Below are 14,948 nucleotides of genomic sequence, written 5' to 3' on the forward strand. Positions count from 1 at the left end.
CGCTGATCAATTAAATATGAGAAAACGGTAAACGCTTCAGGGCAGGTACAGGTGTTGTTTTTAAAGTCCCCATGAAAATCTAATTTTTTTTGGCTTTTAGTATGAATGTTAGCCTTAACCTTATCTATAAGGTTTGTATGAATTCAAAATGTTCAGTCTCTCTGTACCACTAATATGGATCAACAATTTTGATGACATCATTCTGCACTTCAGCTTCTCTTCAGATTTTCTGTCCAATCAAATGCTCTCTAGAATCGGAAGTGTCCCACCCCCAACATTATAAATATCACCTTGCCCAAGTTCCCATTGGGAGAGAGGGAGATCATATTCAGCAGGCGTGGGTTGTAAATGTTTCTTTGGCTCTTTGAACGCGTGCATTTTATTCAGTTTTTCAACTATAAGTTGGTTAAGAAGGAAATTGCTGGAATTCATTCATTTTATTGCTCGGGCTCGCGTCCATTGTATTAAATGTCAAGTGCGGCTTAGCCCGGGCTATTTGAAAAGGGGGAGGTGCCAATCAATATGTCCTGCTCTGACTTCCTGTTTCAGGGGAAATTACGTCAACGCTTCGAATAACGCTGCACATTTCAAGGCACTTCACGGGAACTTTACGCTCTAACCCAGTCAGTTTAGAAGAAGAAGCCTTTGTCACATACATTACAGCACAGTGAAATTCTTTCTTCGCATAACCCAGCTTATAAGGAAGTTGGGGTCAGAGCGCAGGGTCAGCCATGATACAGCACCCCTGGAGCAGAGAGGGTTAAGGGTCTTGCTGAAGGGCCCAACAGTGGCAGCTTGGTGGTATTTGGGCTTGAACCCCCAACCATCTGATCAGTCACCCAGAGCCTTTTTACTGTTGAGCCACCACTGCTAAGTACATTAGTATTTAATACATTGGTCTCAAATGGTAGGGAAGAAGGGTGGGTTGTTTAATACATAATGTGTTTAAACCACACTCAAAACACTGAATGTTAAGTCCGTGAGGGAATGTACTGATGTTATCGATGTCACAGATTTGTCAAAACGTCTAGAAAAAAGGGGTTCGGTTACCTCTAAAAGAAAAATAAATAAATAAATACACCACTTAATTTTCACTATCCTCATTTACTTTCAGCTTAAAGACACAGGAGCCTTCAGGTGGTCAGCTGAAGGGGAGAAAAGCATAATGCGCAAGAACACAGAAGTGGATATATAAAGCAACATTTACCTCACTGTTTATTGAAAAGACCCTCAAGAAAGATTGAGAGTTTGGTCAACTGTTCTCTGTGGAAGTGGAGAGTGCAATATCCCAGCAAACAGAGGAAGGAAACTAAATAATACTTAATTTTGCCACCTCCAGGGTCCCTGATTCCGTAATTGTATTTTGTTACTTCCTATCTCTACACCAAAGGAAATTCTGCACTCGTTCTCCGTTTCTTCTCTTCTTCGTGTTACGCCAGTGACCCCTCCTGAACCCCATTGAGCGAATTAGAGACTTCACATTGAGCGAATTAGAGCTCCACAGTTTCTCAAGCACACATTATAGATTCATGCGCGTGAAGTGGTCAACAAAACTTGGTGAATCACTGAGGCGTTGGAAGAACAGTCTGCTCTCCAACTCTGGCAGCATTACGCAAATATTTAACCATTCTGCTGAACGTGAATCTGGTTTGCCGGTTTAATTATCGCGATTTTCACTTTCAACAGCTGATTCTGTCGCATACGGAGCGAAATAACTGTTGATGGTACGGCCATAAGTCATCTGTAAGTATTAAATGTAGCTACAGTGCTTAAACAACCCTTCCTTGATTATAATGTGCGCTTAACAGCTTGTGGAAAGATATAAAAATCATTCACAGCCATACATTTGGATACACATTTTATGGATATGAGGTGAACACAAGACTCGTAATAGCTTTGATGCCATGGTATAAGTAAAGGCAATTTGTGAAATGATGTTTTAAAAAAAAAAAAAAAAAGCTCTCAAAGTTAAAACCTCTCATTATCACCCCCCCCCCCAGTTATGGCTTATAGAGCAAAATTACCTAAGCAATTCTAGTGCCTTAAGATGCTTTTACATATGCAGTCTGTTTGAATCAAACCTTGGTGTGTTTTTGCCCATGGTGTGGTTCCTTTAGGCAAGGAGTGCACACAGTATTCACACTTCAGGAATACTGAGTGTCTGAGCAAAGTGGTCTTGGTCCACTACCAACTGAACTCTAAACTGTAATGTGGTGCAATTGCAGTGAGAAAGTGATTTGACCCTGAATTGACCCAGCTGCAGGAAGTGAACCAAACCTGCCATAGTTTGGGTTGTGGGTGATGATATATAGATGTGAGCCATAGGACAGCGGTGCAACGCTGCAGAAATGAGTTCACCTGTTCACCCCAATTTGGTCACCCGTTATTTCCCACCCACGAGTGTGGGAGCATGGGAGCTCTGCCCTATCATACTACAGCTACCAGCCGGAGGATGAAGGCCAACATGTGCTTCTTCCAGGACGTACGAAGCCAGCTAACACCATCTTCTCAAATTGCTGTTCATGCTTGTGTCACAGGGTGGCGTCACACCCTCAGAGGAAAGCGCTGTCTGCTCTCTTCTACATACATTCTGTAGGCTCGTAGACACCCATGCTCATGTCACGGTTATTAACAGCAGAGAGAGTATGCTATCCATCCCAGCCAGAGAGCACAAACAAATCTGCTTCCTTGCCACAGATGAGCACAGATGGCCTTGGGAATCGAATTTGTGATATCCCCATGATGGATGGATAGATGGATTCACTCTATCCATTTTCACTACCGCTTATCCGACACAGGGTCACAGGGAGCCTGGAGCTTATCCCAGGGGACTCTGGGCACAAGGCAGGGGGCATCCTGGATGGAAAGCCGACCCATCGCAGGGCACAGTCGCGCACACTTTCACTCACCCATTCACACTTGAAATGCCAGACAGCTTACAACGAATGTCTTTGGACTGGGGGGAGGAAACCGGAGTACCCGGAGGAAACCTCTGAAAAACACTTAGAACGTGCAGATTAAGCAAATCATCTTTTTCCAATCAAGTGTCCTTTACAGTTATTTCCTTGATTATAGACTTATGAGCTTATAGCACCTTTAAAGAAAACTCAAAGTTTTCTGTATGCACTTGCGTCCAGCCTCCCAGCCTTCCGTTTGGTATAACCCTTTAACGGCTGTGACCTCATCACACGATCTCCGGTCAAACTTCTCTCCTTGCTCACAGTGTAATTACTAATGCCATTCACTTGCTTGCAAACACATTGCTCCCTTTATGTAACCCAGACTCCCAGAGTTACTTGTGAAGTCTCTCTCCAACATCGTGTCTGATTCATGGTTCTTGATTAAGTCCTGTCTAGTTTATTCCTGTTTGTTGATTTTGTCTGACCCTCAGCCTGTCTCAGGTTTCTCAGCATTGCCCAGCCCTTTGGTTTGTTTGCTCCATTGGTTTTAATAAAAGCAGAAACCAGCACTTGCGCCTGTCTGCCCACTTCACGACACGTAACAAGTATTAAGTTTATATAAGGTCGCAGTATACGATTCAGGACACGGCTTGTGACGACAACCATGTGACTCTGTTGCACTGGCGCGTCTGATTTTAGGCTTATATGCAAGCAAAAGTGATGCTCATCAAGCCTGTTGAGTCTTTGAGTGATGTGCTCCAAACACTTTTTCCAATTTAAGCAATAAAAAGGAAACAGATTTGACTGTGCAGTTTTCCCCCCAATGATGAATAAATAGCGCCTAAGTGGATTATTGGATTATGGAAAGAATTCGGGAATTAATTCTTACCAGTAGTAGTAGCCAAGGCAAAAGGCAGTCTTTCCAAATGGATAACATTCCTTAGACGAATTCCCTTAATGCATCACTACTGTAGATACTTAAAAGGATGTAGATTGCTGAAAATCTTCATATGCAAATGAGCACACCAAGGAGTAAAACTCGAGGCCCCTGGTTTGATAATTTTGTTGTATTGTACTATGTACAAAACATATACAGTGGCAAGAATAAGTATGTGAACCTTTTGGAATTTCATGGTTTTCTGCACAAATTTGTCATAATGTGATCTGATCTTCATCTAAGTCAAGGGTATTGACAAATATAATGTGTCTAAAATAATAACGCACAAACAATTCTGATCCCTCATGTCTTTATTGAGAACAAGCAAAAAAAACCTCATAGTGCTTGTGGAAAAAGTATGTGAATCCTTCAGTTAATGACCTCAAAAAAGCTAATTGGAGTCTTGTTAAGAAAATGAGTTTGGAGGGGTGGACTACAGCTACTTTGACTGATAAATACCCCTCAAACTTTTGGAGTTTGCTCTGCACAAGAAGCACACGCTTATGTGAGCCACGCCTCGCCAAAAAGAGCCTTCAGAGGATCTACAATCAGGAATTGTTGATTTACATAAAGCTGGCAAGGGTTACAAAGTGACTTCAAAGACTTTAGAAATTCACCAGTGTACAGTTTGGCAAACATTCTGCAAATGGAGACACTTTGGGAATGTTGCTACTCTACCAAGAAGTGGGCGCACAGTCAAAATGACACCAAGAGCACATCGAAGACTCATCAATGAGGTAAAGAAACAACCCCGAAAGACAGCCAAAGATTTGAAGGCTAACATCTCTGTTCATGAGTCTACAATACGTAAAACATTGAACAAGCAGGGTATCTATGGCAGGACACCACGAAGGAAGCCACTGCTTACTAAAAAGAACATTGCTGCACGCCTGAAGTTTGCAAAAGAGCACACTGACACTCCACAGCGGTATTGGCAAAATGTTTTGTGGACTGATGAAACTAAGATTGAACTATTTGGAAAAACCACACAGCACTACATCTGGCGTAGAAAGGGCATGGCATATTATCATGAAAACATCATCCCAACTGTAAAGTATGGTGGAGGAAACATCATGATCTATGCTTGCTTTGCTGCATCAGGGCCTGGCCAGCTTGCAATCATTGAGGGGAAGATGAATTCCCAAGTATATTAGACAATTCTTCAGGACAATGTGAGAACGTCTGTATGTCAGCTGAAGCTGTGTAGAAGTTGCGTGATGCAACAGGACAACGACCCAAAACACCGGAGCAAGTCCACAACAGAATGGCTTCAGAAAAACAAATTCACCTTTTGGAGTGGCCGAGTCAGAGCCCAGACCTCAACCCAGTAGAGATGCTATGGAATGACTTGAAGAGAGCCATACACATGAGACGTCCAAAGAATATGACTGGGCTAAAGCAGTTCTGCCAGGAAGAATGGGCTAAAATTCCTCCTGAACGATGTGCAGGTCTGATCCACAGCTACAGGAAGCGCCTGGTTGAGGTTACTGCTGCCGGGGGGGTGTCAACCAGTTATTAATTCTAAGTGTTCACTTACTTTTTCCACTGCCATTTTGAATGTTGAATGAGTGTGTTCAATAAAGACATGGGACAAGGGATCAGAATTTATTTTGTGTTTTTATTTTAGGCACATTATACTTGTCAATACCCTTGACCTAGATGATCAGATCACATTTTATGACTAATTTATGCAGAAAACCATGAAATTCCAAAAGGTTCACATACTTATTCTTGCTACTGTACATATTTATTGAGGGAGGATTGCATAAAAAGTGGGAGGTCAGCATAAAACAAGGTGAAGAAATGGAAAGCACAGATTAATATAACGTACTCCCTCTGGCCCAATAATGGCAGCCAGTTTTGCTTGTGATTGCACCGTTTTCCAAAACCAGGTATAAATTAGCACTATGCGTGTTGCTCTAAACTGTTTATAGGCAATTTTGGCTGCTGTGAATTTTTCCAGTCTGTGATCGATCAGATGACAAGCACGATGGCGTTGATGGCGGCATTAGCATGAAATTTGAAGCTTTGAAACCTATTTGAGCAGAGTGTATAGATGTGGAGCTGAGACAGCTTGAGCGATTATGGGCTAAAGCATTGCTGCATCAGTCATTTTGTGTAGAGCTGAATTTCCAATGGTGCCATTATCAGCAGTGTGCCTTTTTTTTTTGTACAAACTGTTAGATTTTTATTTTATGACTTCTACATTATCAAATCAGAAGAAAAACATTTTAGATTTCCAAACATTAGTTTTCCAGCGCAAAAATTAAATGTTACAGAAAAATGTTTGTATATCAGTAAAGAAAGCAGAATTTTAAGTGGTAAGACACTTTTCAGGCAAAAAACAAAAACAATACAATGATGCCTGCTGGGTTTTGCAGCAAAACCTAAGATGCGAGTACGACAGTCAAAGTCTCTAGAAAAGTCAAAGTCTCCAGAAGAACTGGGGCTGGTTCTGCAAGATGCTCAATAAATCTCATTTCCTTATAAAACTGCACAAATTATATCTGACTACTTTTATTATTTGGTCGTTTTTTTTTTTTTGTTGTTGTTGTTTTTTTTAAATGGAGAAAAACATTTCACAAATACACACATACACAAATGTGTAATAATACAAGACCATTTGGTGAAAGAACTATTTAGATAAACTACGTCTTTTAAAACTGCTTGTACTTTAAAACTGCAAATTGGGTATCCTTTGTTCTCTATATCTTTTTAGTAGCTGGTCCAAGGCACCGTTTGCACTAATAGCAAATGAGCTGAGCTCCATCCTTAGTAAGTAAAGAATTAATTTCAGATGCCCTTTGTGCACATAATCTGGCTTCATCAAGTTGCATTTTGTGCAGATCTACGTACATCTGACCATAACAATGAGGTGAGTAGGTACCAGTTTGAGTAGATTAAGGTGGTCATTAAATGAAGCGATGACCGAGTAAGTAAGGCTTACAGGATTAGTAAGGATTAACAGGTGAATCGGTGAGTTAATAGGCCAGAGAACAAAGCGGTCACAGGTGGGTTAGGGGTGGGGGTTTGGAAAGATGGATGAGTCAGTAATTAATGCAAACTATGGAAGCAGGGTTCAATTGTAAACTCTCTGTATAGGAAATTTAATCTCTCTTCCAAAATAATGAAATAAAGGAAAGCACAAGCACAGACTACCAGGTCAAGTGCAGCAATCACTGTTTCCTTTGGTTACACCTCACCCTTGTAGTGAGTAGTGAGAGACAGACTCCATTGAATAATTAGGTTTCTGTCCATACTAATGGTAAGACTCTTAAGATATTTCAATACAATGAAAGTGATGCACTCCATCATGACACCACATTGTGTGATATAACAACGAAGATCGAATAGTTACTGCATCTTGATACAGATTCTGTCCACGTATGCTATTCGGAGATGTTCAGAATCGAGTCTGAGGTCTTTAGTTGTCCTATTTACACTCAAACTGAGTCTATTTTATTGCACATAAGAAAAAACAATGTGGTATTATTTATAGGGAGTTGCTCATGGTACAGTCTGTCCCAATTATATGTGCATGAAATGTAACAAAATAGCACATTTAAATGCCTAAAAGTTAACAGGAATCCCAGGGCCTCTATCTGAACGCAACCTCCCCTGAGATAGCAGGGTTGAACTTAGCCATCAGCACTATATATTCTTCCTAATGAATATGCATGTTCTGGATATTATTCCCTTTACATATAACATTTAATGGTTGGACTAAACTAATAGTTATTTTCTACTGTTTAAAATTGGCAATTTATTATTGATCTCGGAAGTCTCAAGTCGTACTGCATTGCCAAACTAAAGCTCCAAGGAAAACTGACTGATAAACACCAGAGCTTATCAAATCTGCAAAATATTCAAACATTTATGAAAGGGAGTTTCTTGTATTGGTCCTGTATTTGTGGTTCAAAGATAATTCTCTTAATTGCTGATCATTTCAGTCATGATACATCTGCATGCTTCCCACAGCATCTTGGTGAGATACAAGAGAAATACTTGCAATCTGTATGTCAGAAACTAAATGAGTGACAAGCCACACTTTAGCCCTTGTATTAACATTAGCTTGCAAATTAATGTACACTATCTATCCCATCATGGGAGGTTAAAGAAGACCCCACTGTGTAGCACCGTTTGGATATATTTTTAGAAATCTGACAATTTGACTGTTAAGCACGGTGGATTATTGGTTTGCATGTTTGCTTCGCACCTCCAAAGTTGCATCTCCACCCTGCGTGCAAAGAGCTTGCATGTTCTCACTGTTCTTCGGGTTTCCTCCCCCAGACCAAAGACATGCATTGTAGGCTGATTTGGCATTTCCAAATTCTCTGTAGTGTGCGATTGTGCCCTGTGTCCCCTACCTTGTGAACTGAGTTCCACGGGATAGGCTCCTGGCTCCGGGCTCCCCCGCGACCTTGTGTAGGATGAGCGGTACGGAAGAAGGATGGACAATTTGATTTTACTTTTGATTACTTGAATGTTCCTAGATTCTAATTTTCTGTAACCAAGGATAACTGTTTTTATAACTTTCTTTTTGAGGGCATTATGAAGGTTTCAATCCAGGTCAAGTTGGGAGACGATAAAGTTCAAATCCATGCCACGTCACAAGTCTGTCAAGTTCAAATTTCAAGTTGTGAGTCGATCAAAAGGTCAAATCCCTGTCGAGTATCGATCAGTATGTCAGGCTCGAGTTGTGGGTCAGTTAACTTCAGATCTGCATCAAATCACGAGTCAGTCAAGTTCAAATATAAGATTTGGGTCAGTGAATGTGTGACTGAAGTATGACTCCAAACGGATTCACTAACTTGTTAATTTGGTGCAACAGTGTATTAACAGGTTGTAATTGGGCAGTAGCTGGTATGACTTTTTTTTTTTTTCCTCACTGTTTCTCGATATTTCTACCTGAGCGCTGCTTTATCTGTGTGAAAATTAACATTCTGTGTAGGTGTGAATTTTCTTGGGTACCATTATTTTAAAGGAGACACAGTTTGGTGGACTATCTAGACTGGTACCCAAATCCGTAGATGGTGATCTTTTGAAATTTTATGGAGTATGTGTCTTTCTGATTAATTCTGCTTGGTATTGTGTGTGTGTGTGTGTGTGTGTGTGTGTGTGTGTGTGTGTGTGTGTGTGTGTGTGTGTGTATATACTGTACTTAATTTTTTTTTCAACTGTTGCACTCGTGCCTGATGTTCTTGTTCATTTGTTCTTGTCTTACAGGAGCCTCGAGGTCAGGATGATGCAAGAACCAGGATCTTTGGTGGCTTAATTCCTCTGGGAGGAAAAGACAGATTAGGGAGAAGTAGAGCAAGGTGACAGAGGACCATGCACACGTTCTCTTGTCCACTGGATGCAAGATAGCTGCGAAGCCCTTTGCTATTTAAAAGAATATACTAATCTATCTCCTACTTGAGCCCTTTTATGAGGAATACCACTTGCCTCAGCTGTATTCACAGACCGAAAGTTTGAGATCCTTTTAAAAGACTGTCTATTTTTCTGACCTCTCTTGCTGTCTGAAGGGTGCCCACTGATGGAGAGAAGAAGGAGAGATTTTGGAGAAAATCGAGACAGAACCAGAGAGTGAGAGAGAAACTGAATAGAATCTGCTGAACAGGCAGCACTGGGAATACGGCCCTTGGAGATTCTGAGCGTGCTACACTACCGTCTGTTACATAATCCCCCTTGGAGAAGGAACAGTGTTTTGACCGTGTTTTGATCTTACCCAATATTAGCCTCTGTTTATAAGATCAAACTGACCATTTTTCAGGAATTAGTGTTTGTTTGTGGTAGGATGACGAGGAAAACCAGGTCTTCATGGTGGCCCCTGTGGCTCTTGGCCTTAATGGGGTACTGTTGTTCTACAGAGGCCCTGGAGTTTGGGGGAGCACCGGGACAGTGGGCTCGCTATGCCCGCTGGGAGGCAGGCTCAATCGGAGAGCTAAGCTTCAGTCTGAAGACCAATGTGAGCAAGGCCCTCGTACTGTACTTGGATGATGGCGGCAACTGCGACTTTCTAGAGCTCCTGATCGCAGAGGGACATCTGAAGCTCCGTTTTGCCATCCACTGCGCTGAGCCAGCCACCATCAACATGGAGACGCGCGTCAGTGACGACCGCTGGCACATGGTCCTCCTCACACGCAACTATCGTGAGACTATGCTTATGGTGGATGGTGAGACCAAAGTGGCAGAGGTCCGCTCTAAGCGCAGGGAGATGGCCGTGGTCAGCGACCTATTTGTGGGAGGAATTCCGCCAGATGTTCGTCTATCTGCCCTCACCTCCAGCACGGTGAAGTACGAGCCTCCGTTCCTGGGCCTTATTTCCAACTTGAAGGTGGGCGAGATGCCTCCGACTCTGCTCAACAGCCAAGGAATTCAGAGCGACCTGGAGTACTTGTGTACCAAGCAGAATCCATGTCTCAATGGAGGGTTCTGTGTTGTCCAGTTTGGAGAGGTGCATTGTGATTGCTCTCACACACGTTTTAGAGGGAAATACTGCAAGGAAGGTAAGAGGAAAATATCTATTGTAGTTTATTTGTTGAAATAATATAGCATGTTTGATTTGATTGGCAGTTCACCAAATCTGATCTTGTGTGTTGAGAAATTATAAATTAAAGCTTGGCACTGTGGTTCTGTTTTGGATGAGATGGCGTAGTGGATAACATCACTGTCTCACAGTTCCAGAGTCGCCAGGTTGACCCTGAGCTCGGGTTACTGTTTGTATACCGTTTTGCGTGCTCTCCCCATGGTTCTGTGAATTTTGCCTGAGGTCTGCAGTTAACAAAAATATACCGATTAGTGGACTGGCTACAACTAAATTGCCTGTAGGTGTGTATGAGCATGTGCTTGGTGCCATGCGAGCTCTGGTGTCTCATCCCAGATATATCCGGTCCTCAAGCCCAGTGTTCCCTGGATCGGCGCTGGATCCATTGCAACCCTGACCAGGATTAAGCAGTTAATGAAGATAAATTCATGTTTGGGTCAGAGTGCTTGAGTGCATTTGTAGTCCTTTATCTTATCTCGGGTTATGAAGGATGCTCTGGTCCATTTAATGTTCTACTTACTTGCATGAGGATGCCCAAGGGCCCCCCCCTTTCCCCCTCAGATGGCTGAGTTTATACTTGGATCCCTCTCTGAAAGGGAGCTAATACATAAATCTTCCACATAGAATTAAGGGTCCCTACAGAGAAATAAAGCCAAGAAATCATTTAGACTGCTAGATTTAAGATTGTAGTTCTGTCAAGAACATATTATGAACATGTTTCCTGTGATTAATTTGTTGCTGTATGGTGGTGTTGGGGTGGGGGGGGGGGGGGGGGGGGGGGGTACAGTAATTTTATAAATTTATAAATGAATAAAAGGTTGCACATTTAAGTGGTCAGGAGCATGGTTTGTTGCCTGTTTTTTTTTTTTTTTTCTTCCCTAAGTGCATGTTCAGTGTTTTGTCCCAGTCTGGCCTTTGTATCCATTTATAAACCACGGATTTCGAGATGGATGAAACCAGGCTGAACTTTTTACTTTGCCTTTCCCTAAAACAAATTTCCTCCGATTCCCGGCCAATCACTCTTTTTCTTCCATCGCAGAATGCAATTCAATTTCTCACTGAGGATCTCCGACCCCAATGCTTTGCTTGTTTACTTGTTTTTTTGTTTGTTTTGTTTTTATGAGAGAGATATTTTGGTCTTTTTGCACTCACTTGCCTTAGAAATGTCCTTTTTGTACTGTTACTCACTTCCATGACATCTGCCTGGGCCTATCTTCTGCTATGCCTGTCATTATGGCTTTTGTTTTTGTTTACCCTTCTCTCTTTTACCTACAGTGGTACTACTTCAAATCCCTCGTTTTATTTATTTATTTATTTATTTATTTATTTATTTTTTTCCCTCTCTCTTGTTCTTTACCCTCCTTGCCATTTATCTTCCCACTGTGCTATTGTCTATCCTAAGGTGGATGCTCTATATTTTTGCTGCTCACCGCACTTTTTTTCTGTTATCTAAATATCTGTCCCCCTCTCTCTTTCTCCTTCTCTGTTTTTAATACGTTTTTCTGTGCATTTTAAAGGATCGTTCTTTTATTTTTAACTTTTTTATTTTTTTTTATTATTTTTTTTTTAAAGGTCATTACCAGAAACATAGGATTTTTCACATTGTAAAAACCCGGACAGCAAGTAGCAGCACAACTGCATGTCGTTGAGCTGCTGGGGGCTGACTGAGGTGCCGGGATCATTTCTCCCTCCCCTCTCACATGTTTATTCACCCTTTTCTCCATTAATGTCTCATTTTCACCTCTTTCGCTGCCACCCCCCGACCCCCCCACCTCACATGGTGATATGAAGTGTATCCTGGTGGAGTGCTGATACCGTTTAGCTGTTGGCGTAAGCAGGATACAGAATACCAATGCGCGCCCACTCTGACTGCAGGAAATATTTGTTCTTTTGGAAAATAAAAGAAAGAGTAAAGGAGGTGAGAGAGAGACAGAATGCTAATTGGTTTATTTGTTGTTGTGTTTTTTTATGTTGTCGAGAGAAAATCCCTTGTCCAAACTCTAGTGCATCGGCTATTTTATGTTTTCTGTACAAAAGGATTTAAGCTAGTACATAAGTTTATAGGAGGACATGGTGGCTTAGTGGTGATCATGTTTGCTTCGCACCGCTGGGGTCTGGGGATTGATTCCTGCCTCCTCCCTGTGTGCATGGAGCCTGCGTGTTCTTCCCATGCTTCAGGGGTTTCCTCTGAGTACTTTGGTTTCCGTCACCAGACCTAAGACGTGCGTTACCAGCTGATTGGAATTTCCAAATTCTCCGTAGTGTGTGCATGTGTGCGCAATTGTGCCCTGCGGTAGGTTGACACCCTGTGCCCTGCCTTGTGCCCCGAGTCCTGGGGGATAGGCCCCGGGTTCACTTTTAGAGGAACACCTGAACATGCCTGCAAATATACAAACAGCCAATCAGCCGGATAACGGCCACTGCATAAAATCATACAGATAAAGGTCAAGGGCTGATTTTATTTATTTATTTATTTATTTATTTATTATTTATTTACATTAAACATCAGAATGGCGGGGGGGACCATGTGATTCCAGTGACATTAGTCATGGCATGGTTGTAACCCTGGCTTATATAACCACTCTTTACAACCGTGGTGAGCAGAAAAGAAGCTCGAAATATCCACAACATAAATCTTATCCTACAGAGGGCACAGGCTTACTTGTAAATATTTTCCAACCTCAAGCACACTGGGGACTGGGGACACTCCTGCAGAACAAAGTGAAATCCGTGCCTGAATACTAACGGTGACCAGGTCGCCAGAAAAGCAGCACCATCACAAGTGTTCATCTTTGTATCAGAAAAGTTGACACTGTATAAAAATAAAATAATTTTAAAAAAGACTCCTGTGCTGGGGAAAAAAAAAAAAAAAACGTCTTTCTGTCTCTGGCATTAGAAGTCTAAAGATGCCAAAGCAAAATGGTCTGCGTGGGTAGCCACAGTGACACAAATTCGAAATGTTCTTGGAAAAGAGACCGAGTGGGAGATGAAAGAGAGAGGATATGAATGAGGAATGAAGTAATCACTCCTACCTTCATCACAACCTCTCCTTTTCTTCTCCTCGTCCATTTTCCTGTAATTGCACGCTAATCTGTGCACTCGCTCCCTCTCATTATGCCGCCTATGAACCAATCACTCCCTCCTTCCCATCATGCCGGGGTGTAATTAAAATGGATGCCTAATCACCTGCATGGGCCATTGTTTTAATAATTGATCGTGACCCAAGTCTGTATGCGTACGTGTGCTTGCGCTATAATAAAGTGTACCACATCTGAAATCTGCTGTAATTAAAGGTCAAACGAGTGAGCTTTCCAGAATGACACTGGTAATATTGAATATTTCTACCCTATGCCCCTATTTCTTTGTGGATAAATAAATTCGGATACATAAGTGCGCTTTAGTGAGAAGAAAGAATTACATAGCTGAATGCTTTGACATTTGGCTAGGTTATTAGCGGGTGCATTATCAGCAGCACCTAAAGGTTCTGAGGATGTTGATAACAAAATACAGTGTTGAGTTTAGCTTGGAGGTTTATATAGTAGTAGCATTTTATTTTTATTTAATTATTTATTTATTTATTTTGAGAAACATAAAGGAATAGTTTAGATTATGCTTGCACTAACAATGCTAAGCGTTGCTAGAACAGCATTGGGGAGCATGTCTGTTTCCAGGGTCCTATGTTCTCCAGATTTATATAGCACATTATGAGCACAAGACAACTCTCAATATACAGTAATGGGCCTAGACTTGAGGAGGGAACTAAGCAAATAGTCGGAGTCGTGGAATCCCAAAAGGTCATAGCTTCCTTAGGTGAAAACTAACCTAGTACGTTTTTGAATCGAACTCTCATGACTTGTGTATCTAATTTAATCCAGTTTATTTTTGCCTCCAGATATGCTACTGCATTTTTTTTTCTGCTTTTATTTTTAATGGTGTTAATTATATGCCATATAAATCTGGGGAACATAGGAATGACCCCAGCTAGAACAGCGTTACCAGTTGCCTTTTTTGGTTTGTTTATTAGCCATTTCTCACTTTAGCAATAGTACACGGCGAGTGTATTTTCAGTACCATTTTCCACACTCAACCGCATGATTATCGGGGGAGGCCGAAAACAAAAATCCACACACTGTGCATTTTAGCATTTTCTCAATGCTAACTAGTGCCGTGATCTTTTCCTATGCAGAGACAGAGCAATAAAGGAGCTGAGGCACTGCTAAAATGAATCGTTTTCTAATCCATATCTCCAGTCAGGCAAAATGTCACAGCAGAGCTAGTTTACTCTCCAGACAAATCCAGTTTCTGTAATTACAGATATGAAATCCGATGTGAAGCAAATGAAAAATTGCATGAGTCGCAGGGCCGCCTAAGCCTGAAACGCACTAGCGCATAATCTAGCTCAGCTTTCCATGCCTTCAGTTATTGCTGAGTTTATAGGTTTATGAAACTGTTGTAAATTGGATTCGTAAAGTGTTCTCTCTTTTTTTTGTTGAGTAAAATGTGGAATTACCTGAGCAACATGACTAACAGTAAGAAGGCGCTTAGCTAGCCTGTTATTGAATGT

At 41.6% G+C, this 14,948-nt stretch overlaps 1 protein-coding gene across 2 annotated transcripts in view; it reads left to right on the forward strand.

The window, feature by feature from the left end:
* nrxn2b (neurexin 2b) overlaps positions 1 to 14,948 on the forward strand; it is a 659,496-nt gene that overhangs the window by 87,753 nt on the left and 556,795 nt on the right. For both annotated transcript variants that reach the window (XM_047152219.2, XM_017461810.3), the window contains exon 2: positions 9,064 to 10,346. In XM_047152219.2, coding sequence (XP_047008175.1) covers positions 9,635 to 10,346 — 712 coding nt within the window. In that variant the 5' untranslated portion in view covers positions 9,064 to 9,634. The remainder of the gene's footprint in view (positions 1 to 9,063; positions 10,347 to 14,948) is intronic.

The sequence above is a fragment of the Ictalurus punctatus genome, chromosome 29, assembly GCF_001660625.3.
Source record: "Ictalurus punctatus breed USDA103 chromosome 29, Coco_2.0, whole genome shotgun sequence".
Lineage (NCBI taxonomy): Eukaryota > Metazoa > Chordata > Actinopteri > Siluriformes > Ictaluridae > Ictalurus > Ictalurus punctatus.